This window comes from Coturnix japonica, chromosome 1 (assembly GCF_054131305.1).
Source record: "Coturnix japonica strain WE chromosome 1, WE-NBRP24, whole genome shotgun sequence".
NCBI lineage: Eukaryota > Metazoa > Chordata > Aves > Galliformes > Phasianidae > Coturnix > Coturnix japonica.
In genome coordinates, this window is record NC_140663.1 from 55,806,774 (window position 1) to 55,830,638 (window position 23,865).

Genomic DNA, 23,865 nt, shown 5'->3' on the forward strand with positions numbered 1-23,865 from the left:
AATGTGTTACGAGTTTCACAGAGGGAAATCTTGTGGGAAAGACCTTGCTGGTGTGGATGGTTTATCCTTGGAATCTTGGACAAGAGAACATCAGCCTTAGCATGTTGCTTTCTGAATGTGCTTGTGAACTCTTTGCATGAACGGATACTTCAGTGCAGCTGCCTTGTTGCTTTGTGATTCCTTGTGATTTGTAATTCCTGTTTTGTCATACTTATCAATCCTTTTCTCCTTTCCCTGAGAATCCTTACTTTCTGAGTCCTGATGCAAATCCTTCCTCCTTTTCCAAAAACTCAAATGCATTAAATTAAAACCATTGGGATTTTTTCTTTTTCAAATGTCAAAGGTGTGTGTGTGTCATCGTAGACTTCAGGTGAGTCAGGTGAAAGATTCCCACTGTATAAAATGAAATTCCTAGGATGATTTAAACTTACATTTGCATCATATGAAACTTTCTATACACCTTGGGATGTTGCATTTATTCCTTACATTTTCTTTTCCTACATGTGCACTAAGGCTGAGGTTAACACTAAGCCATTTATCATGGGTTCAATCTCTGGTGTTATATATAGCAAGGAAAACTTGAATCTTGTTAAAGCTTAAAAAAACCCTCTCATTAGATCCATGGATGTTAACAAGTTAAAATGTAATACCTCTTAATAAGCCGCGTCTTTTTTTTGTTTCTATTTTTAAAATCTCTTGGTTGATACTAAAAAAACCATTCTGCATAGCACTAAATCTAGTAGCAGGTTTCTTTGCTGCAAGAAAACCAGTAATTAAAGGCTGAAACAGTATGTCCTACATCATCTCCTGAAGAAAGAGATAACAAAGGAGTGCTCCATTTCTTTCAGATTGTGGTGGAGGCAGAATCTTGCTGTATCTTCTGGTTCTGTGCCCATCATCCTATTCTCAGTTCTTAAGACTGGATGAGCAATGCAGTTTTGAAAGTGCTGTAGTTTCCTCATTAACGTTCATTTTTACTGTAGTTCCTCTGTACAGTTAATGAGTTAAACCCGTTTAATGACATGAAATTAGTAATCTCTTTCATTTTATACTTTTTTTGAGGGGGAGGCTGGCATGTGATTTTGCTGATTCATCAGCCGATACAAAAAAGAAACACAAAACCCTACCTTCTAACAGTGGTTTTCCTGTATGCCTGTGGTTGTTCATTAACTCTAATAAATCAGTAAGGACAGAAGTATTTTTTATTTAATAATTTTGTTTTTTACTAGATCCAGATCATCTAATGTAGTTCTATTGATAAAGTTCTGACTTATCCACAAATGCAAGACATCAGAGTTGACTCCCCAGACCTAGCAGGCTTTCCAAACTGATGAGCCAGTTGTTGCTGTGCTCCTTGCATTTTGTGCCAAACAGGTACAGCATGCAACAAAAAAGGTTTGTTTTGTTCTTGCACTTCCATAAGGACTTACCGATGTCACAGAAAAATACAGCCATAAACTCATTAATCCTTAATGAAGTTTTCTTTTTTTCTCTTGTAATGGGGTTTATATAAATGAGGAACTTAGAAGTTGAGAATGGTGATAGCAAATGTTGTCTCTTCTTAAATCTGTCTCAGAATTGCTGTGATTGGGTCTTTTAATCTGCATAAATTTATTTTCATCATTTAAAAAGATGGATACAAAACTGAGATTTCTTTTGTGTGCAGTAATATTATCTCCAGTGACACTAAATACATGCCTGACTTTATCTCATTCTTGCCATGAGAAAACAATGACAAAGGTATTTTGCCAAAGAAGTTCAGCTTTGCAGAACCTATTGGTGCTCTTCTCTGAGCTCAGACAAAAAATTGGTAAAGTGTTGGAATTAGATGAGCAGCAATAGTAAAGACATCATCAAGTAAACTTTGAGATACGGAATATCTGATTAATTATCATCATTTGTTAATGTTTAGTTAAAATCTTACTGCTGTGCATATCGTTGATGTTACACATTCTCATCAGTAGTGGATTAGCATGCACATCTGTCTGCATGCCTTTGTGATCTTTGTAATATAATCTCGCGATGAAGGTTAATAAAGTGCTGTGTTAAAGATGATGAAAAATTTTAAACATCATTCACTGCTGTTTCTCTTTAACTGCAGACCCTGCTACATGGAAAAATCCAAGACACCTTTCTAAAGGTTGCCTTTATCCGTTTGCTTTTTCTCCCTACACATAAAGTGCATGCCTATATACACTAACCACATACATTTCGTGTCACTTTATTGTTGATCACTCTTTTACACATTGGCTACTGTTGATTATTTTGCTAAGTCTTGTGATTTAGTTGTTTGTTTGTTTGTTTTAGCTTTCTGACCTTGTTGCTTTAGAATGAGATGACTTTTGCTTTTCTATGTGGTTGCTGCCTCATAGAACTTTCTGCACTTTTAATTCCCAAATCCTTTAAAAGATCTCTATTGATTAAAAGTACCTTGAAACTCAACTTGAGTGAAAAAACGTTTTGAATGGCTGACTTAATGTTAGGGAAACATTGTGTTTGTCAAGTTGTGAAATTCCCTGTAGGCTATTTTCCTAGAGCAGACTGCTCGTTGAGTAGCAGAGGATCACTAAGTAAAAAATTCTGAATGGAGCTTTTTCATTCAGAAACCCAGTTGTGGAAGTGTGAGTGCCTTGCGGTATGACTGTGCGTGCTGCCTGCACCACAGAGCAGGAGTTGACCAAACCTTCTTTGCTGTTTCTGGGACTGCTCTTGAAGAGCCCCCAAGTAATTTCAAGCCTCTGTGGTGACAGACAAGAGTTAAGATCTTTGGTCCATGACAGATTTGGGAAGAGACATGTTTTCCTAAGACTCCACTGTTATATAGAGTTCTTACGTATTTTCTGTTTGTTTGTTTGTTTTGGTTCTACAGGTTTTTCTAACTTTTTCTTTCAGCTGCAATTTGATCTCATTTGCATGGTAAAAGAAAAGTTGCTATAAGCTGGTGTATATTTTTTGTTTCAGGCCTTTTTTTTAAAGCTGTTGCTAATAATTATTTTATTTTCTGTTGCAAGCTGATTTTTTTTTAATGGACTCAGACCTTATCCAAAGAATGGTAGGGCAGCTGATTGGCTCAGTTTACAAATATGAAGACAGATGTTATTTAAGAGAGGCAAATTAAAGAATAACGAGATGCTGTGCTTAAATAAGCAGAATCATGAATGTATTTGTACTGAGCCATTTAATGTCTAATAGCAGAAAGTGAACTAATTCTTTTCTTGCTGCTTGAAAAAAAAAATCACATTCTAGTCTTCAGCAGTCTGAGAAAAACATGGTTGGGATATCTGCTTCCTCCTCCTCATGTGCCAATTCTTTGTTTGCAGAGATAGATGCAGAAGAGTGGGGTAAATTTCTTCACACCAAAAATAAGGTATGTTTGCTCTGGTTACGGAGTAGCCTTTCCCAAAAAAAGAACCATTCTGCTACATTGCATGCGGAATATTCAGGTTTTTCTGTTTCTAAGAGTAGAAGATTAACCAAAGCTTTAGTTACCAATGAATCTGTATGTGGGTCATTGATTCTGCCAGTTATTTATCTTTACCCTAAAAATGTTGCTTTGCTGCTTTTTTTTTTTTTTCTTTTTTTGTGTGTGTGCATGAATTAAATTGCAAGGGCAATTGTACACTATCACAAGTCATTTCTGCCCAGTGAAGAATTGACTGCTTTAGAGATATACTACAAGGCTGTGAAAAGGAAGGAAGAGTTTAATATTTAGCAAGGAATGAGAAACAGGGATGGCTGAGGATTTCAAGTGAAGAATTAAGCTTTACTGTCTTTGCCAGCAGCAAAGCCCCTTGTTGGCAGATGTCTTACTACTTGAAACTGATTTCCGCACTTTGTAGGCAGTATGGAAAGTTGAAGGAATCCTAAAGAGGAACACAGAGGGAACATGTAGAAGGGGCAGCTTGGTGGTGGCTTCCTTTTATTGGTGAAAAGAGGATGGAGTAAACAAGAATGTAAAAAGGAAATGAAACACTGTGTTCTTTGTCCCTTCCCGAGGTGTGAAGGAGTTGAAGTTTGATGTTGTTCATCAACTTCAAATGGTTGTAACTGGGTTAGCGGTAGAATTAAATGTGTGAATTTCTCTTTTGGTGTGTGCAGTTTGTTTTCTACCTTGTTTGATATTGTTGTAAGCACTACTAACTGCCATAAGATTCTGATTCCTTTAATTCTGAGCACTGATGGTTGCTGTTACAGCAGTAGCTGAAGAGTTCTTAGTCACTCTTCCTTATTTCCCCTCATCTTCTGTATACGTAGTTACATAATTCATTGTCTCTTGGAGAAAAAAGCACTATTTCACAATTAGATGTTTGTGGATGAAAGACTATTTAAATAATCTTTCTTTTCTGTACTTCAGATTTATACAGATTTTGACGAAATTCGTCAGGAAATAGAAAATGAAACAGAGAGGATTTCAGGAAATAATAAGGTAAATACTGAACTATCCATCTTTGTTTTGCTGTGGATTCTCTTGCTGCTGAAAGCTTTCTTAACCTGTTCTGACATCTAGTAGTGAAAAGCACTGAACTGTTCTAATGAAGAGATAGCAAGCAGTATTGTGTTACTGAATATCTATATAATTACTTGGGCTGGGGCAATCCCAGGTATTTATACAAACTGGGAGAAGAACCCCTAGAGAGCAGCCCTGTGGAGAAGGACTCTGGGGGGATAAAACTGTTTACGAGGTTGGATAGTGTTAGGACAAGGGAGAATGGTTTTAAACTGAGACAGGGGAGGTTTAAATTAGGTATTAGGAGGAAGTTTTTCACTCAGAGGGTGGTGACATACTGGAACAGGTTGCCCAAGGAGGTTGTGGATGCCCCATCCCTGGAGGCATTCAAGGCCAGGCTAGATGTGGCTCTGGGCAGCCTGCTCTGGTGGTTGGTGACCATGCACATAGCAGGGGGTTGGAACTGAATGATCATTGTGGTCCATTTCAACCCAGGCTATCCTATGATGATTCTATGAAATTAAGCATTTCATGCATTATATTGAAGGGATATCAGGGCAGCTGCTAAATACGGAGAAACTGGTTTACATATGTGGCTTTTTTTTTTTTTCCCACTAAATAGATAAGGTACGTGATGAATGAAAAGTGTTCTTTTATTTATGTATGCATTATTACAAAACTTCAGATTTGACTTTCTAAAGGGTTTTTTAAATAATCTGGTACAGTGATTAACTTTACTGTATTATGAATACATTTCTAGGGTATCAGTCCTGAACCAATTCACCTTAAGATATTTTCATCTAATGTTGTGAATCTGACTCTTGTGGATTTACCAGGAATGACAAAGGTGAGATATGGAATGCTTTCCTTCTGAAAACACTGTGTTTTCAAACAAGGAGATTAATATTCGATCTTAAGTGTTATTTTGTTTTGTTAGTGTTTCAATTCATAAAAGTTGTTCACATTTTCCTTCAGATAAAGTAGCTGGTGACATCTCAAACGTTATATAGCCATCTTCTGGCTTAGCATTTAGGTTTCTGGTGCTATTCACTGTTATAGTGGCCTTTTTAAAATTCTTTTCATTCTTTTTTTCCCCTTTTTTCTTTTCCCCTATCTCTTCTTTTCCTCCCTCTCTATCTCTTTCCTCTTTCTTTTCTCCTCCAAGTGAAAGGGAAGGGCTGAGAACTTTGTTACAGTGGTCTAACGTGGGAATAAATGTACAGTTTTGAGTAGTTCTGCACTGTGTTCTTTTTTTCCCTAGGTGCCTGTTGGTGACCAGCCCAAGGATATCGAACTTCAAATAAGAGAGCTAATCCTTCAATTCATCAGCAACCCAAATTCAATTATTCTGGCAGTCACAGCAGCTAACACGGACATGGCCACTTCAGAAGCACTAAAAATTGCACGGGAAGTGGATCCGGATGGTAAGCAGCAAGGAAAACTAGGTCTTGTAATTCAGGTTCAGCTTTATTTTAGGATTGAATTAAAAAACAAACAAACAAAAAAACAAAACAAAAAAGGAGTTGTTTGAGCGAAAAGAAGTAAGGAAAATGTTACTTAATCTGCTGGAAAATGCAATTATTATATTTGCTTAAAGATTCTTGTTTCAGTCTCTGCAAGTCAGAAAATATTGTGAACAGTTAATATCGTCAGAGCTTTCTGACTTACAAACAGATCAGAAAACTATTTTAATAGTCCTGTGAGCCACATCTGTTTTCAGAGCACCAAAATGGCATTACGGAATGTTAGTGGTTTTGAGATATTTAGTAGTTTAATCCGTTGGGATGACTTCATGCTTTATTGACAAACATTTTCTCTTTTACAAGAGAAAATATCTCTTTTACAAGAGAATGTCATCCTGCAGCAGCAATCATCTGTTTAGATGTTACTTTAGAGACTTTTAGTGAGAATAAAATTAATACTTATTCTTAGTATCCATTTTAGTGTTCCACATTTGTTTGACAGAACTGATTGCTTTGTTGTAGTCTAAGAAGGATAACTTTTGTATTTGCCTAATGACTTTGAAACAATTCTGAAGCTGCTGGGTACTGTTGCTTCTATTTACTAATAAATGGCACCAAGTAATTTGAAAGATTATGAAAGTGTATACTTTGTACATAGGTATACTGTAATTAAGGAGAAATTTTGTGTTCTTTTGCTTTCCCCTCAAATTCTTCTACTCACAGAAGTAATATTTCTTACTTGCTTTCAAGCTACAAGTCTGCTTTGTGATTTGCAGAGTCCACAGCTTCGAGGGAGAATCTCTTCCCTTGGCTTTCTCTTTAGTCAGATTGTTCTGGTTCCAGCCAGCAGACCTTTTCCTTTTCGTTTACTCCTGTAAAAGTGGTCAGCTGTGTTTTTTTGGATCACTTCCCAAAATTCTAAACTTTAAAGGTCTGGAGTGTCAGCTTGTGTTGCAGGCTTTGTAGGCACGGTGGTATGCAAAGAGAATTTGAGTGACTGTTTTTTTCACAGTGTCTAATACAAAGTTGTTTTCACTCAGAAAATGTTAAGTTACATATTTGACAAAAATCTGTTTCATTAACCCCATGATGCTTCTTCAGACTGTTAGTACTTTTGGCAGTGTATTTGATGCATAATGCCTGAACTGATCCTGTTACCTCCCCTGGCAGCTTCTCCAGTAGTAGTGGCACTTCAAAAATAGTTTCATTATGTGAATTGCCATTATGTGCAGTGTTACATATATCATAGAAATGTGTTCAGTTTGCTCACACTTGCAGGTCCCCTGCCAGTTTGCCTTAGTCTTCTCCATAAATGATTAATAGCAACCTCACACACTATGCAAAAATATTTATTATATTTAGCAATTATGTAATTTCAAACTGCATGTTACCTAAATCTTTAGCCACTTATGCATGGGGAGCAATACATGCCAAATATTTATTCATCTACATTTTTGTTGATTAAGAGCTCCAGGTAGACAAGCACCACACATCTTGTGCTGGTCTCTGCTGCTTTGTTCTATTATACTTCATTCAACTGTATAAGAAATTTTTTGAATGCTGAGCTTTGGTGAAGACAAAACATCCCTGAAAGTGAGTTTTTCTTTTGGTAGGTCGAAGAACCCTCGCTGTTATCACAAAGCTGGATCTCATGGATGCTGGCACTGATGCTATGGATGTGCTCATGGGAAGAGTGATTCCAGTAAAACTTGGCATCATTGGTGTAGTGAACAGGTCTGTCTGGGGACATCTGCACTGTTTCTGAGACTTGACTCATTTAGCCATGAGTATGAATTTAAGAGTAAGGTGACTTGGCATTGAAATAAACAAGCAGCCATCAAAACTGTTGCTTACTTTTCAAAAGCCTCTTCTTCCCATCAACCAACTGCTAATTTAGAAGAAATGTCTTTATTCTTTTCTAGTTGAACTGTAGTGTTACTTCTGTTCCCACTATTGATTTTTTTTAGCTTGAGGGATGTTTCTGATCAACTGTTCACAGTATTGCTAATTCAGCACTAATAGGTATCATGTTAGGGCTAAGCTAGTGCTAACAGCATAGTACTGGCTGTAGTACTTGTTCACTCTTATATTTGCATCAGCTAGGTCTAATGTCATGCAGCGTAAAGTTTTTTGCATAGTCTGTCTATGGCTGCTACCTGTACTGATTTATTCTCTGTGCTCCATGCAACAGTAGATGAACCCCTTCTTTATCACCCAGGCAATAGGAGTAATTGTCTTTTGTTGTCTAAAGCAAAACTCACCTGTTTAGATGTCCTGTCAGGCAAAAAAGGAGTGTGAATTGTTTTTAGTTCTCATGTTAACTAGTGTGAAATTCTGTCTTTTAACTTCAGGAGTCAGCTGGATATCAACAATAAGAAGAGTGTAGCGGATTCTATTCGTGATGAATATGGTTTTCTTCAAAAGAAGTATCCCTCCTTAGCCAATCGGAATGGAACTAAGTATCTTGCTAGGACACTGAACAGGTATTACATTAATAAAAAACAAATATGTCTGCTTTTCAAGGTATGTTGAATTGTAGATTGCTGTATGATGTACGTAATCATTTGTGTTTACCATTCATTTTTACTTTGGTAATCAGAAATGATAACTTCCTGAAGGGAGGCTGTGATGAGGAGGGGCTTGGCCTCTTCTCCCAGGCAACAAGCAGGACCTGAGGAAATGGACACAAGTTATATCAGATGAAGTTTAGACTGGATGTAAGAAGGAACTTTTTCTCTCAGAGAGTGGTCAGTAACTGGAATGGCTGCCCAGGGAGGTGGTGGAGTCAGCATTTGTGGCAGTGATCAAGATAAGAAGCTAGGAGATATGGATTAGTGGTTTTCTGTAGGTATGGTAAAGGGAGGACGGTTGGACTAGATGATCTTGTAGGTCCTTTCCAACCTTGTGATTCTATGATTCTATGATAAGAAAAGCTCTGTTTGGTTCCAAATTCAATTTTTGAATTTACTGTAATTTCCCTGTGCAAATGTTTTCCTTTGTTGGTTATTTTCTGTCTCATCTCTCTTTTGCTGGAGATGATAATGCTGAAATTTCTTCCCTCTCATGAAGGTCTGTTTTCTATTTTTAGACTTCTAATGCATCATATCAGGGACTGCTTGCCCGAACTGAAAACCAGAATAAATGTTTTAGCTGCTCAGTACCAGTCTCTACTTAACAGCTATGGGGAACCAGTTGAGGACAAAAGTGCCACTTTATTGCAGCTTATTACCAAATTTGCCACAGAATATTGCAATACTATTGAAGGAACAGCAAAATACATAGAGACTTCTGAGCTGTGAGTACTAAATGGTTTTCTGGAATTTTGACTGTGTTTAGATTGAGCTGTATCTCTTGCTGTCTTACATTGACGATAGTAGTACACTAGAGCATAATATAGTAAAAAAAAAGTTTGAATATAAGTAATCATAAAAAAATTCATAATGAGAGCTTTTTTTTCTACTTCACTAATTTCAGTTAATTTGTTCTTTCAGGTGTGGTGGAGCCAGAATCTGTTACATCTTTCATGAGACCTTTGGACGAACCTTAGAATCTGTTGACCCTCTAGGTGGCCTTAACACAATTGATATTCTGACTGCCATTAGAAATGCTACTGTGAGTGTTACTCTGTATTTCTAAGTGTTGTTCCTGTATCTATTGGATTCAAAATAAGATTTCAATTAATTTGTGCTGCTTCAGGACTGTGAATTAACAGAAGCTGCGTGAGTTTATGTGGATATGCTGAATCCTGTTTTTTGTTATTTCAAGAGAAAAATACAGCATTCAGTTTTGCAGCCGTTATCAGCTATGGAATGAGTTTAAAGGAAGTGCTTGCTCGTTTCTGTTGTGAATAAGCTGAAATTAAGCTTAGGCCCAACTTTGGCAACCCGGTACAGTTTTTTGTATGAGAAAGTGTTATGAAGGACTGACTGCACTTGTTTTGCATGAAGCATTTCTATGTTAGATATGAAGACTCAGGTTAGGGAGATTTGCAGGTTATTCGGATATTCTCATTTTCTATATTGGATGTGACTCTTTAACAGTTTCACAACAAAACCAATCATGTAAATACGAATGTGGGAATTGATGTTGCAAGGAATTCACTGTAAGTTTACTTTTAAATGTTGCAGTACAAGGAGTGTTCACTCCTTAGAACTTGACTGAACAAACAAGTCAGCTTTTGTATTGAGTTCTGATTGGTGCAGGCAGACGAATATGTTTCTGTGGTCAAGAATTATTGAGACTTGGAATACATCAGATACTTGCAGCAATGAAATGTATGCATGCTGTTGTCCTTCTTCCACAGGGTTTAGTGGCTGATAAATTGTATTGGTTTGCAAAGTCAATGTTTGGGATAATTTAATTTATGACACAGGGACACTGCACCCAAGTGTATATAACAGCAAACCCAGCTGTCATCCAGTGAGAATTGTATGGCCCCTCAATAGTGGTACCTCTTCTGTCTGCTGAAAGTTAGGAAGAGAATGTTTTAGTCTTTCTTACAAATTTTATTTAAACTTGGATCCATAAAAGTGAAGATAATTATTCACAGTTGTAAGATTAGGTAGAAATGCTCAAGATTTGACAGGGATGCTGGTTAATTATTTAACACTGAATTAGTCTTACAGGCATTTTCTGTATTTCTTTAGTCTGTAAGCCTTTTTTTATTTCAGTAGTCTTAGAACTGTTATTACTCATACATTTTCAAGGCCTGTTCTGAGTGTTCTTCTGGGTGAGAAGGCCATGACCTGATTTATTATGGGCTTCACCAGAAACTCATGACTATAACTACCTTGTTTTAATATACAGTTTCACAACTTTTACTGTCCTTTTAAACTAGGGTCCCCGTCCTGCCTTGTTTGTTCCTGAAGTTTCATTTGAATTGCTGGTTAAAAGGCAAATCAAACGTTTAGAAGAGCCCAGCCTTCGCTGTGTGGAGCTGGTTCATGAAGAAATGCAAAGAATTATACAGCATTGTAGTAATTACAGTACACAGGTAAAATAATGTGTTTGAATTATGTTCTCAATTATTAGGCATTTCCCGTCCTTCCTTCCCTCCCCAACCCCCCAAAACCCAAAGTCTTATCAGTAAATGTTTGTTTTTAGGAGTTGCTGAGGTTTCCCAAGTTACACGATGCCATAGTTGAAGTAGTAACTTGTCTTCTGCGTAGAAGGCTTCCTGTCACAAATGAAATGGTAATTTTTTCATGTTTTATGTTTCTGGAAAAATATATATATATATGTTTTCTGGACTTTTCTTTGTTGCTTCTGTCAGCTTTGTAATATCTGGAACCCAGATCTTTAAAAGAATCACAGTTCATAATGGTGCACTATTTATTAGCTACATTGTTTGAAGCTTGTAATATATTAGAAGATAAATAAAGAACAAAGAATGATGGTCGGGTTATGTTTCAGTTTTTCAATAAGAGTAAGATAAAGTGTTGTTTTCACTTTCAATGCCTTTTAGCTAATGAGAGCTGATAATTCAGTTTCTGTCTTTGGGTAAACATGTTCTAATATATTGGAGATAAAGATACTTTGTACAAATGTGTGTATGTTTGATGTGAAAAGCAAACAGAAGTTGTTCTGTGTTCAAATGGGGAGATGTTTCTCACTGTGGCTTGCAACTGTATAGCTTACGATCCTTAAATTGCTGAGTTTATTTCTTGATGGAGAACGGTTAGCTTAATAAAGCTAACAAGTTAAACTGATAAGTGTTTCAGAGAAAAGCTGAATATCTGAGTGTATTGCAGTGACAGAATGAATTCCTTTCTCATTTTCTTCAAGGTCGGAACTTCAGTGTCTTTGGGGCAGTAAGAACAGTTTTTGTAAGGACAGTTACAATGTATTGTAGTCTAAGCAGTTAGTCTGGGTCATTTAGTGTTATCATTAGTGTAGGTCATTTTTCTTTGCTACCAGTAAAATCACTGAATTTCTGTGAATGTCACTTCATTGCAGGTTCATAATTTAGTGGCTATTGAGTTGGCCTATATCAATACCAAGCATCCAGATTTTGCTGATGCCTGTGGCTTAATGAATAACAACATAGAGGTAAGAAAATAAAATCTTCATCAAAAATAAGTTCAATATGCTTAGCTGAAGAGTGGATAAGTTGAAGGATTTTCTATGATCATGGGTTATATCTTGCTTAAATCTGTCTTATTTTTTGACTCTTCAAGTGAGAATCTAAATAACTAGTGAAAGAACAGACTTGTCACATTTTCTATGAAGCATAGTTGACTATTTTGAAGTGCAGAGGTTTGAATGTGTTACAATATGGTGTACGCTTACTTTGTAATCAGTTGTTTTGTTAGCTTTATATTGCATATTACATTCAGAACCAGTGGTTGATATTTTACTGAAAACAGTTCTGCCTCTGCGTGTCTCTGAAAAATAAGATATGCATCAGAATAGTGGCTATTAAACCAAATTTTTGGAACAAAAACTTTAAAAAGATAGTTTTACTCTTACAGTTTCTGTAGCCTTTCTGTTTTGCACACTCAGTTTTGATAATCTCTGTTGTTATCGTAATCTTAAAGAAGCAGTTGCTGTAGAAGTGGTATATGGAATTCTCAAAGTCCTATTTTCTTTGTAGTATTTCAAGCCTGAGAGCTTGCTGATATTCTTGTTAATCCAACACTTTTTTTTTTTGTAGTACCGTTCTTTTTCAATTGCTTTTATTGTCATTTCTGCTTGTTAGTTCCTACCTCATGCTTTCTATTATGTACTTTGTATTGACTGGTTATGAAATTGATTGAAGAGCAGTCTACCAAGGTAAATTGTAGTTCAGGTACAATGTCTGCACAAACTGCTGTGAGTATGAGAATTAGGACTTTATCAATTTGAACATATGAAATTATTGTTTTATTGTGTGTTACCTAAATTAGTTCTTTTTCCAACATCTTCCTGAACAGGACATTGAACTGTTTGAAGAAACAGAGCATGTAAAGCATCTTATCTTTATTCAGTGGAGAATCGATTACCAATTACAAGAAGAATCAGATTTTCATTTGTTCTGATCACTTCAAATTCTATTTTGTTGTAAAGTCAATGCTTCCTTTTGGGCTAATCGGAGTAAACTATGCTGCTTGTGAAATCAAATCCTTCTGAGTTATTTTGAAGATTTAATGCTTAATGAAGGTCATAGGGGATCTATGCTGAGCCAAACTGCTTAGCTTTGAACCTGGGGTTGGAGCTTCACGATCCTTGAGGTTCCTTCCAACTCGGGTCATTCTGTGATTCTGTGTGAACCTATTGTTTAAAGGCTGTGGTCTTTGATTATGAAGAGTGTTGCAAAAAGTTTTGCAAAAGCTTTTTATGTTGAAAGCTTACTTTTGAACAGATAATCGGTGTAGTTTCATCCAAAGAACTGAGGCTGTTATAGGACCGTAGTATAGTCATAAAGCGCTGATGAGATGAGATTAAAGTATTGGTGATTGTTTGTCTTTAAAATTTGAAGTCATCTGTAACATATGAATGTTGGATGTGTATTGAGACAGAGCGATGCATAATTGAAGTCTTGATGGATTATTTTTAAAGGAACAACGGCGTAACAGGTTAGCCCGGGAATTGCCTTCTTCTGTGCCACGAGACAAGGTGAGTAAATGTTGATTTCTTTTGTTTGCTTGTTTTCAGTGTAATGCATTCCCCTTTGATCTAATCTAAATGCTGGAAGCTTTGATGCGCAGCCCTAGTAACACGCTGGGAAGCTTCCAAGTATTGACATTTTTCTTTTGATCTCTTGAGATGGAAGTAGGATGCTTTTTCTTCTTCCAAAGATGCAGATTTTACAGGTTTTAAATCAGGGGTTTCCGAGAGCTTACCTATAAATCTATATTAATATTACACACATTACTTGAATGTCATTTCAGATGAGGTTTTAAATGTTTGCAGATAATAAAGATGAAACCAGGACATGAATGCTTATATTTAGGGCTGTGACACTGATATCAAAAGATAAAGAACTGATTTAAAATATGTACTATGCCAGCACAGTGACTTGTCTTTTAAAGTCACTCTTAAGACTGCCATTTTAGTTCAGCCTTATTTTCTTTGGGAGAAGATAGAGGAGATAAAGTTGTTAGTTGGCCATCAAAATCCAGTTGCATGCTACCCTTGGAGCTTGGATACCAAGCTTCATGAAAATACTGCCTTGTGGAAATGAAAAGTCTGACAATCGGGATTTCAGTCAGTCATATATTTACTATTATGTGAAGTATTTCAAAGTTGAATTCACAGAGTATGGTTTAATCATTATAGTAAGTGTTAGTACAGCTGATAGAAATAAATTACTAAAGTTCTTTAGCTTAAAAAGCATGGTAAAGTCTCAGAGCAGACTTTAATATTTTACTACCTCTAGTGTGTAGAAGACAGCTGATGGATTAACCAAGAATGTAACATAGTTGTCTAGAGATTGCTTTCAGTGCTGTTTGTTCTTCTTCTAGTTGACTTCATATTTAATTTATCAGTGTAGGAGCTGAAATAAAATTGAAGGACAAGATAAACCAGAATTCCCTTACCTGTCTTGAACTTGCTTTTTTCTCTGCTTATATTACTGTGTTGCTTGCAAATCCAAAATATTTTCTTTTCTGGATTAAAAAACCCAAACATAAGTATATATATACTAGAAGCTAAAAGTGCATGAATATGCCAGGTAGATCTGGTGGTCTTCAGTTGAATATTTTTTCTTCCCTCCCTGCATTTTGTTTTACCTTCTTTAGTCTACTAAAGCTCCAGGTGCATTGCCACCTGCTTCCCAGGAGACTGTTACTGCTGCTTCTGCTGAGGCTGATGGCAAGGTCTGTTTTGATTTTTCCTATAAGCACTGCATGCCAATTGATGTTGTGGTGCACTTCAGGTACTACAGGAAGCAGTCTGTCTTTAGTGCTCTGTCCCTAATAACAAGATGGGTGTCTACACCCATAACGTTAGTATGCACAATGATGGGTAAAGATGTGCAACTAGCTGGCAAAGCCACTGCTTTCTGTTTGAACTCTTGGTTGTAATATATTGTTGTCAATTGCTTGTTTGGTGCAACAGTACTGTAATCCAAGTTTTTCAGCATGGTTGTTAAACTGCATGTTTTTGATGTGTTGTCAGTTAAAGAAGAACAGAAGATAAACTAAAAATGTGAGTTTCCTGCAGGGAATCCTTACAGGCTTTGTTAGAACTGAGCCCCCCTTGTTGTCTGACCTTAACTGTTCACTTCTGTGTGTGAAATGTGTTCTGCAGTGGCTTTTTGCACTTCAGACCTGTTGTCGTGTAAAATAACAGCTCAGTACTGTAAAGACTTCCTTGCTAATTGCTTTCACTGAAGTCACAGAAGATGGAGTACCACATGTTTGTGTAGTAGGAGTAACTAAGGAGACTCAGGCTTTCTGCTTTACTGCCTATTTATGTTCTGCTTCTAGTGCAAAGCTGTCATTTCTGTCCTCGGCAAAGTGGTTAAAGTCAGAATCTCTTCAGCAGTAGAAGTTTAACTATGGTTTTGGTCAGAGTTTTATTGGTTCTGACATGCTGCAAACATCTAACAAGAAACCAAGAGCTATAGAGAAGATAGTGTTGTGACTGCAGAAGTTGCAGGAAACTGCCAAATTTGGATTAATTTGTGTTTCCCCAAAAACTTGTTCTTTATTAAGTGGTGTATACTCTGCTGCTCTGTTTCTTATGAAAGAATGTAGCTTTCTGAAACTGCTTTGGAGATGAAGCATGCTCCACAGTAATAATTGATGGGAGAGGTATAGGAATTTTTGCCACTTTACGTAGCTGTTTTAAAATCAGTAAGAGAGTAATGGAGTTTTCCTTATCAGTGGCTGTCTGTTATTAATAGAGGTTCATTTGAATTCTTATAATGTATTTTGTATTTCCCTGAACAGCAGTGAAATTTTATTAATACTAATTTATGTGCACATTTCACTTGGGTTTCCATTGTACTCCATTTGCCATTCCCTCACTCTTTAGACCCAAGATCAACCTGTAGGGGTGGTTTAGTTGTAAACACAATAGATGGTTCTATCTCCATTCCTCCTATTCCTGAAGGAAGACCTAAGTAGTAGCAGTCCAGTGCCTTTAATGACCAGCACTGAGATTAACCTATCATTTGTTTTTTTTTACATTATGTAGTAAATAGAACAGCTGCTAGGCTTATGGGAAGGTACAAAATAAGAATTAACACTGTTCCACATTAAAATACATATTTTTTTATTTTAATGCTGATCTAATATGTACTATCTACTAATATTTATGACCCATGTTTTCTAATGTGTAAGAGTTGGGTATTATGTCCTCTTCTCCAAAGAACAAAGTCAGTCTTTCCCTGGAATGGAAACTTTACTTCCCAGACAGTGCTGTCTTTGCTTCCAGAAGATGGAGATTTATCATAACCATGCGTGAATTTCATTTATTTCATAAGCTGTTATTGTAAAGAACTTTGGTTTCTATAAAAAGTCTTCAAATACACTGAGATCTTTCAAGGCCTTGTGGTGAATCTTGAATCTTAAAATGTGTTTTCTGAATGATCCTGATGATGTAGGTTGTATTACTCTAAGGATATGTGGTAAAAGCCAATAGATTTAGGAATACTGTATTTCAGGAATGATCTGAAGTGGTTAAGCTTGTTTGTGCTGGGGATTTCATACCATTATTAGGAAGAGTACATGTTTAAAAAGCTTTCATTTTAGTAATATTTTACTCTCATCAATGGATTTCCTTTTCATTGGTCTCCCAAAAGGAACACAAAAGTGGGGGGTGAGAAGTACAGAACATAGAAATCAAAATACATGTATGAAAATCTTGTATTGAGTCTTTCTTACCTGTAGCTTACTAATAACAAATTTGGTTTTCTTTGTAGTGTTCAAGTTTTAACTCTGATGTTTTTCTCTGATGTATTGTTTGTGCAGGCTGCTGCTGGAGCAGGAGATGTATCCCAGGAGTCTGGAACGGGCAACTGGAGAGGAATGCTGAAATCCTCCAAAGCAGAGGAGGTATCAGCAGAGGAAAAGTCAAAACCTGCTGCAGCTCTTCCTGCTAGTCCTCAAAAAGGACACGCAGTAAACCTATTAGATGTGGTGAGTGTCATGGAAAGGTGCATACTTCTCTTCGTAGCTAAGGCTCAGGAAAATAAAACATTAATTCTTTATGTTGTGACTTTGCTACTAATATTTGTCTTCATGAATAATGACCGCTATAGAAACAGGGAGCTCTGGCCCCTCTCTTCTCCCTTTGTTAACTATTCTAGTTTCAGTCCTCAATTTGGGATAATTGGCTTCATTTCACAAATTAATATGGAAATGAAATCCCCATCTAGATCAATTCTAAAACAGAAGCAAATCTCAGCTCATTTTCATTCAGCTGCCTGTTCATTTTCGCTGAAGTTGGCATTTTTCATACTAGAGGAAAGTAATAATTTAAATTAAAAGAATTAATAAAAATAGATGAATATTCTTAAAGTCTTGGCAGAACTTCCTTTAGTGAGCTTTAAGAACTAAGTTGGTTGGTACCCTCTGATCTTTCAGTTTCAAAGATCTGGATTTTGATGTCTCTAGGTCAACAGTAGTGTTGCAAGACAGATTATGTGTATCAAATTATCAGACTGAAAGAGCAATAATTTGTTTTGGTTTCCCCCAGTGTGAGTTTTATTGACCTATACAAATGAGTGGAATTTAACGTGGTTTCTTTTTTTATTTTTTTTACATAGCCTGTACCTGTCGCACGCAAACTTTCTGCCCGTGAGCAGCGAGATTGTGAAGTGATTGAACGACTCATTAAATCTTATTTCCTTATTGTCAGAAAGAATATTCAGGACAGGTAAAACAAAACTACCTAGATGTGTTTAAGACATACACATGTTGTGATATCTCAAGCATCATTTATGTAATTTTGCCTTTTTATAAATCACCCCTCACAGAATTAAGAAGGCTGAAGTAGTATGTGTTTTTTTTGTTTGTTTGTTTTTCCTAACAGTTTTCTATATTACATTGATAAGTTTGAGGTTCAATTAATTATTTAGGATGCTGCAATTCAGGTGGATGATTTTCAGCAAACTACTGGAACAAACTCTGGGTGTTACATAGCAATGGGAGAACTTAGCTTTGCTGTCCTTTTTGTTTCAAATAGTAACTGATATGGCTAACCCTTTTTGTTCTTTGCAATAAATATGCAGCAAAAATGCTATCCCAAGCATTGCCAATTTGATGCATTAAAACATCCTGACCTACTTCAGAAATATTTTAAGAAATATCTTTTGAAGATTGTACTCATGTCCATCACACATTGCACTTGCAAAGCTGATTCAGTCTCTTATTTGGAAGCTGTGCTGGGATAGATTCCAGAGTTTTGCTTTCAGTCTTAGCCAGGTCACTCGCAGAATATTTTGGACTTTTTTAAGTTCTTTTGGTAGAATTTGAAATGCTTGAAAAGAGGATGTAAAGTGATTTATTTCACTATTAATAAACCTATGCAGTCGCATCCTGATTTCCGAGAAGTCACTCCCCAGCTGAGCAGTAAAGAACCTTAAAGCAGTATTGCATAGTGGGGAAAATTTCCAACCAAAGGTGGGAGTATGATCCCAAAAGCTGAGATGTGTTGATGGATTTAGGTTCATCCTAGATCTAAGTGTCTAGGTTTGCACTCATTATGAAAAAAAGTGCATTCTTTTGAGCAAAACCTCTTGATCTGACCAGGATAACGGTTCTGATTTGGATATAGCACTGTGAGCACATGAGATCACATGGGATCACTGCCTAGTGAGTCAGAACTGACTGTATGTCAGCTCCCAGTCTACTCTAGTTGTAAAATATTACTTACAGAGTTGTGTCAACAGAGTGGTTGTTTAAACTGATCCTTTTTATCAGCTGGGAAGGATGATTGATATTTTCATTGTCAGCTGCTGCTATTCTGATGAAATAACCCAGCAATTTCCAGTAATTTGACTTCTGATCCTCCATTCATATCTTTAGATTCTGGTACTGTTCTAGTATAGTGATTTTATTTCCACCTTTTCAGAAATGTATTCCTATACATACTTTGAGTCCCTAAGAAGATCAGGTTCCAGTAGTTTCAGTACTTGTATTTATTTTTTCCCAGGAATTTTAGCAGCATGGAAATCAGAGCTAAAACCATGGTTTCATTGTGGGGTATTGTAGCCCAACAGAGAACTGAAAAATGTTTTACAGATTCTGTAGCCTTTTCTGGAAGGATTGTTCATGAATTGCGTTGATTGCAGCTTGCTTCCATTCTAAACAACACATCTTGCATACTTCAAATCCATTTGCTGTTGTAAATTGCCCTTATACTGTCTTACTTTAGAGATTATACAGGCTGGTATTTGCCCTGAGATCCTGCTTTCAGTTGATTGGATAAGATTAGATGTATCAATCCTTTCCTTGACTCTTTCACCTTCGCACATAAAGGTTGATCATAGGGTGACATAGCCCTTTAGTTATGCCTGTCATAGTGGAGACTGTTTCTAGTCCTTAGTGGGGAAAAAAAGTAATTTATTTTTCATGTACTTTTTACAGTATATATTCATGTCCTTTACAATACAGCCTATCTCATGTGGAAGAAATTCGTCTTTAAATTGCACAAGATACTTTACTTGAGATAGAAAGCTTTTATATATGTCAGTGGTAGATTTCTTGTAGATTGAGACAAGGTTCCGAGAAGCTCCTTGCTTACGTTATGAATTCTTTGATCTAGGCCTGGTTTTATTATGTCCTGAAGAAACAATTTTTATGTGTTTGCAGTGTGCCAAAGGCAGTGATGCATTTTCTGGTGAACCACGTGAAAGACACTCTTCAGAGTGAGCTGGTGGGCCAGCTGTATAAATCCTTGCTGCTGGATGATCTTCTGACAGAATCTGAAGACATGGCACAGCGCAGAAAAGAGGCAGCTGACATGCTAAAGGTATTTAAAAAGAAAAAAAGACAGGAAAAGATCAGGGCCTTGTGGGAATAGTTGATAAAGCTGAAACCATGTAAATGCTAGATTTTGTTTCTTTTTTGCTCTTATTTAACTTTCTTCTACTGTATTCAGTATTTCTTTTCTGGGGAATTGATTACAGTCTTTTAACTGTTCTTCCCATCTTCACGCAGCCTGTGGGCCAATGGCTGGTGGATCTAGAGAGTTCCTTGTAGTATGAACAGAGGAAATACTGAGACTCAAGTTGTCATGACCACTGTGTACGTCTGTATCAATGAATTTGGGACATGCTGGTGTTTAAAAAAACCTCTTCATTTCTTCATTATGTAGTTATATCACTATGGATCTGCTACACCTGCAGCAGAAATGCTTCTTAGGATTGAACTATATAGAAGAGAATGCCTCTTGGGTAACAGCGCAGCTTCATTAATAAAATAGCCAGAGGTGCTCCTCTCCTATGAACAGCAGTTTTTCAAACAGTGTATGATTGAGAGATCAGATGCCCTGAGATACTGCTTATCCAAGACACCCTTAGCAAGTTTAGTCTTTGCAACTGTATGATAAAAAGTACTTGAGTGAGGAGGGAAAGTGTCTTAAAACTGTAAGCCTCATTGGACCAAACTCAACTCTGGATTTCTCCAGTTTGGAATAACACTTCAGTTTTATTATCAGTTGGTATTCTCAGCTTAAACCAAAACAGTTTAAATCTCTGAAATTTAGCAGGCTAGACTGTAGTGACTGCACCTCAATACAGAAGTAATATAATTGCAGTTTCCCCCTCTGTTTTATGGGGGATATTCAAAGCAGTAAAATAGTGTATGGCAAAAAGATCTGCTCTTCTTGAGAATTTATGTATGTATACACACAAAAGAAACATTAAGATAAGCATGTTACTGGGAACAGTTGAGCATGTTAATGTTGCTCACAACAATGGCAGTGAGTTCTTTTTGCTTCTAACTAGAAATACAGTTTTAGAATAACTCAGTTCTCTGGAGAGACAATTTAGTTATAACTTTGCTAAAGTCTTAGCGCTATCTTCTGTTTTGTAGTAGTTCTCCCTTGCACGATCTTTTCCAGATGCAATGTTCCATAGTTGTTTATCAGTGTCCTTGCAGGTTATTACCACTAATGAAAATGACTGGCTTTGATTTTAAATACTGGCATCACGCTTTCTGACTGCCATCCTTGCTTCCTTGAGAAATCTTTTCAGAAATACCAATTAACTTTGGTGGTTTTGTTTCTCTGTGCACAGGCCTTGCAGCGAGCCAGTCAAATAATTGCAGAGATTCGGGAGACACATCTTTGGTGAAGACTGTACCAGCCACGCTATTTATATGCATTGGAGGTTACACTGACTTCAAATTTGCTAGGCATGGTATACGGAGTAGAATTTTTATTTATGAACTCTTATCTGTGTACTGCAAATGTGTAAATCTGCTCATGTAAAGACAGTTGGTTTGATTTGCAAACAGAAAAAATATGCTGTATTTTGCAAAATAAGTCATATTTAATCCACATAATAAATGGCTCTACATGTTTCCTTACCAGCTTTCTGGTGCAAATTAAAGCAGACCAAGTCTACTATCTCAGTGACAGGCTCATTTGAACTTGGGGAAAAACACTGAAGTTCCAGTGCCTGACTTGCTAAAAAGGTTGCCTGTGGTTAAGATGGACAGTGTAGTCTTGTGGCATAGTTTTAAGCTGCTTTTGCAATAGAAGTTTAAATACTGTGAAGAGAAGAGAGCACCAAGTATTTTCTTTCATGACTATATTGCATGCACTGTGACAGATGGAGGTGTCAATTTTATAGCACAGTAGAGATGTCTACCGTATTGCTACATGTGTGTCCCCATTTCTTTCCGAATGTTAAAAACTGCAGACAAAATTCTCAACTTCATTTAATGGAGTATATCGTGTTGGATGAATCAGCCTGGAGCTTGCGAACAAGTAACGGCCTACTGACAAGTGGGTGCCAAGTTGTTGATGTGCACTGGAGCTTGCGTAAAAATGTTGGGGTTTATAATCAGGTACAAGAACACCTTCCCCTTTCTCCCCGTTGGGACCAAGCCCCTGGACCATCCAATACTAAATTTGTTCTGGCACAACTGAAAGAAAAATAAATAAAAATGAATTTCAAAACCGTTACAGGATAACAAGTGTTTCTTTCAAAAAACAGATGAAGTTGGCCAGGGAGAAGGGGATCCCCACAACTTACTATGGAGCTTTGGAAGATAGGACAGTATGAAAGAAAGCCTGTGAGATTGGAATATTTATACTAGAGATCATCACAGTTACTTTTAAGGAAAATTGTACTGTAAGTAGTTTTTTCTTTTTTTAGTTTGAGGACAATCATATTAGGAAACATTAAGTTGGAAATTGAATTACTTTCTTCTGATTGTAATTCATGCAGTCAAACACTGTTCACCTTTAAAGGGTAAGTGTTTTAATTTTTATGAATAAAAGAATGACTTCAATTCCAGCCAGCACACTTGCATGTACTTTTCAAACAGATCTACTTTTTTTGTATAAATTAAAAAAAAACAACATGTACTGTGGTGTTGCTGGTATTTTATCTTTCGCACAACCTGCATGTGAAAAATGAGACACAGCTTTTAGTATGTTGGGCCAGTACTGTGAGGTTTTTATTCCCCTCTTCAATTCCTCTCTCATTTCATCAGTTAACAGAGGCTGAATTCCTGTTGTAAGCTGCTAAGGGTTAAAAATTAAACTGTTGAGGTCTCAGTTTCCGACAAGATCTGTTATAAAAATATATTCTTTCACATAATAAGTTTGAGTTTGGCACCACTGTAAAGACAAGGAGTTTTGTTGCACGTGCAATTGTTATTTTATGCGTTATCTGAAGTAATTCACACAGGACACAGAAATGTAATCTGTATTTTTTTTAACATCCTAAGAAGTCACGACATTTATGTTACGTATAATGAATATAAAGGAAGTAATTGTAACTTCTCACTTCTTATTCAGGGACGGTAGTTCTCAGATGTAAGAAATATGATTGTAATGAAGTGAAAGCCACTTCTCAAGTGAATTTTAGCTGACAGTGAAAGCTTGTAGGAATTTGGTCAAAAGCATTACGTTTGAAGTTGGAATTCTCCACCATCTCCTCCCCTTGTACTTCCAGCATCTAAGAAATGTTTTTAACAAAGAGCTGTCCCTAAGTGAATGGCTGCCTATGTTTTAACTCCCAAATGTCAGTCAGCAGTCTGTTGTCAAGGGTTATTCTGAATTACAAAGTGTTCTAAGTGCTACATAAAGCAGATGAGTTCTATTTATTTAAGAACGTCTTGCAAGTGATAACTGGCTCTGTAATGTCGTGTGAAGTCTCCAATGTGTTCATCTGTTGTTGGTTGTTTTTTTTTTTTAATGTTATGATTTCTTTTTTCTTTACAAATATTTTTAATTTGGTAATGTTTGAGTGCCAATGAACTTGTCATCCTCAATGCCAATCTTGATAATTCCATGCTGTAACAGCCCTGTTATTAAATAAACGGATACAATACAACATGAATTATCCCAGAAATAAAGCTTTGAACTCGCTTTTAGTTTGGGTGGCAGGACCGTATTCCCTTACAAGTTTGGAGGATAGCTAAGAATACTTGTACAGCCTTAAGTTTGCACCTGCCCTCCTGTAATACATCATTTTTAGTTCTTATAGCAGTTGCTGCAGTTGTGTAAGTAATAGGGTTGACAGGCAGCTGGTGGGCATTAATCGTTTTCAAACAGTGGATCATCTGAAACAGAACTTAGTAAGTAAGTGCTATTGTTGCTGCCACCATTAGAAGAAATACTGGGCAAACTGGTAAGAAGTCTCAAGAAGTTAGACTGATTACATCTCTTACAGTCAACCTTATTTAATTTAAACCTGAAACACTTCTGTCATCAATGATCAACTTTCAGCTTAGCTTAGTTAAAAAGACGACTTCTATCCAGTGAAACAATCACAGAGAGAACAACTTCCGTAGCCAAGTTTAGGCTAGTAAATGTTTTCTTGACATTAATATTTGACCTGTGTGTGGTAGT

General features: G+C 36.6%; 1 protein-coding gene across 4 annotated transcripts in view; it reads left to right on the top strand.

Moving 5' to 3' along the window:
- The window catches only part of DNM1L (dynamin 1 like), a 35,159-nt gene extending 11,806 nt beyond the window's left edge, over positions 1-23,353 (top strand). Inside the window, exons 3-20 of one of the 4 annotated variants that reach the window (XM_015866337.3) lie at positions 2,102-2,140; positions 3,321-3,367; positions 4,355-4,426; positions 5,208-5,294; positions 5,709-5,871; positions 7,524-7,644; positions 8,262-8,393; positions 8,999-9,205; positions 9,402-9,522; positions 10,748-10,903; positions 11,014-11,103; positions 11,866-11,958; positions 13,447-13,503; positions 14,628-14,705; positions 16,806-16,973; positions 17,603-17,712; positions 19,650-19,809; positions 21,077-23,353. In XM_015866337.3, coding sequence (XP_015721823.1) covers positions 2,102-2,140; positions 3,321-3,367; positions 4,355-4,426; positions 5,208-5,294; positions 5,709-5,871; positions 7,524-7,644; positions 8,262-8,393; positions 8,999-9,205; positions 9,402-9,522; positions 10,748-10,903; positions 11,014-11,103; positions 11,866-11,958; positions 13,447-13,503; positions 14,628-14,705; positions 16,806-16,973; positions 17,603-17,712; positions 19,650-19,809; positions 21,077-21,133 — 1,958 coding nt within the window. In that variant the 3' untranslated portion in view covers positions 21,134-23,353. The remainder of the gene's footprint in view (positions 1-2,101; positions 2,141-3,320; positions 3,368-4,354; positions 4,427-5,207; positions 5,295-5,708; positions 5,872-7,523; positions 7,645-8,261; positions 8,394-8,998; positions 9,206-9,401; positions 9,523-10,747; positions 10,904-11,013; positions 11,104-11,865; positions 11,959-13,446; positions 13,504-14,627; positions 14,706-16,805; positions 16,974-17,602; positions 17,713-19,649; positions 19,810-21,076) is intronic. The other 3 variants (XM_015866355.3, XM_015866348.3, XM_015866366.3) reach the window with 3 other exon arrangements.
- Positions 23,354-23,865: the final 512 nt, after the last annotated feature.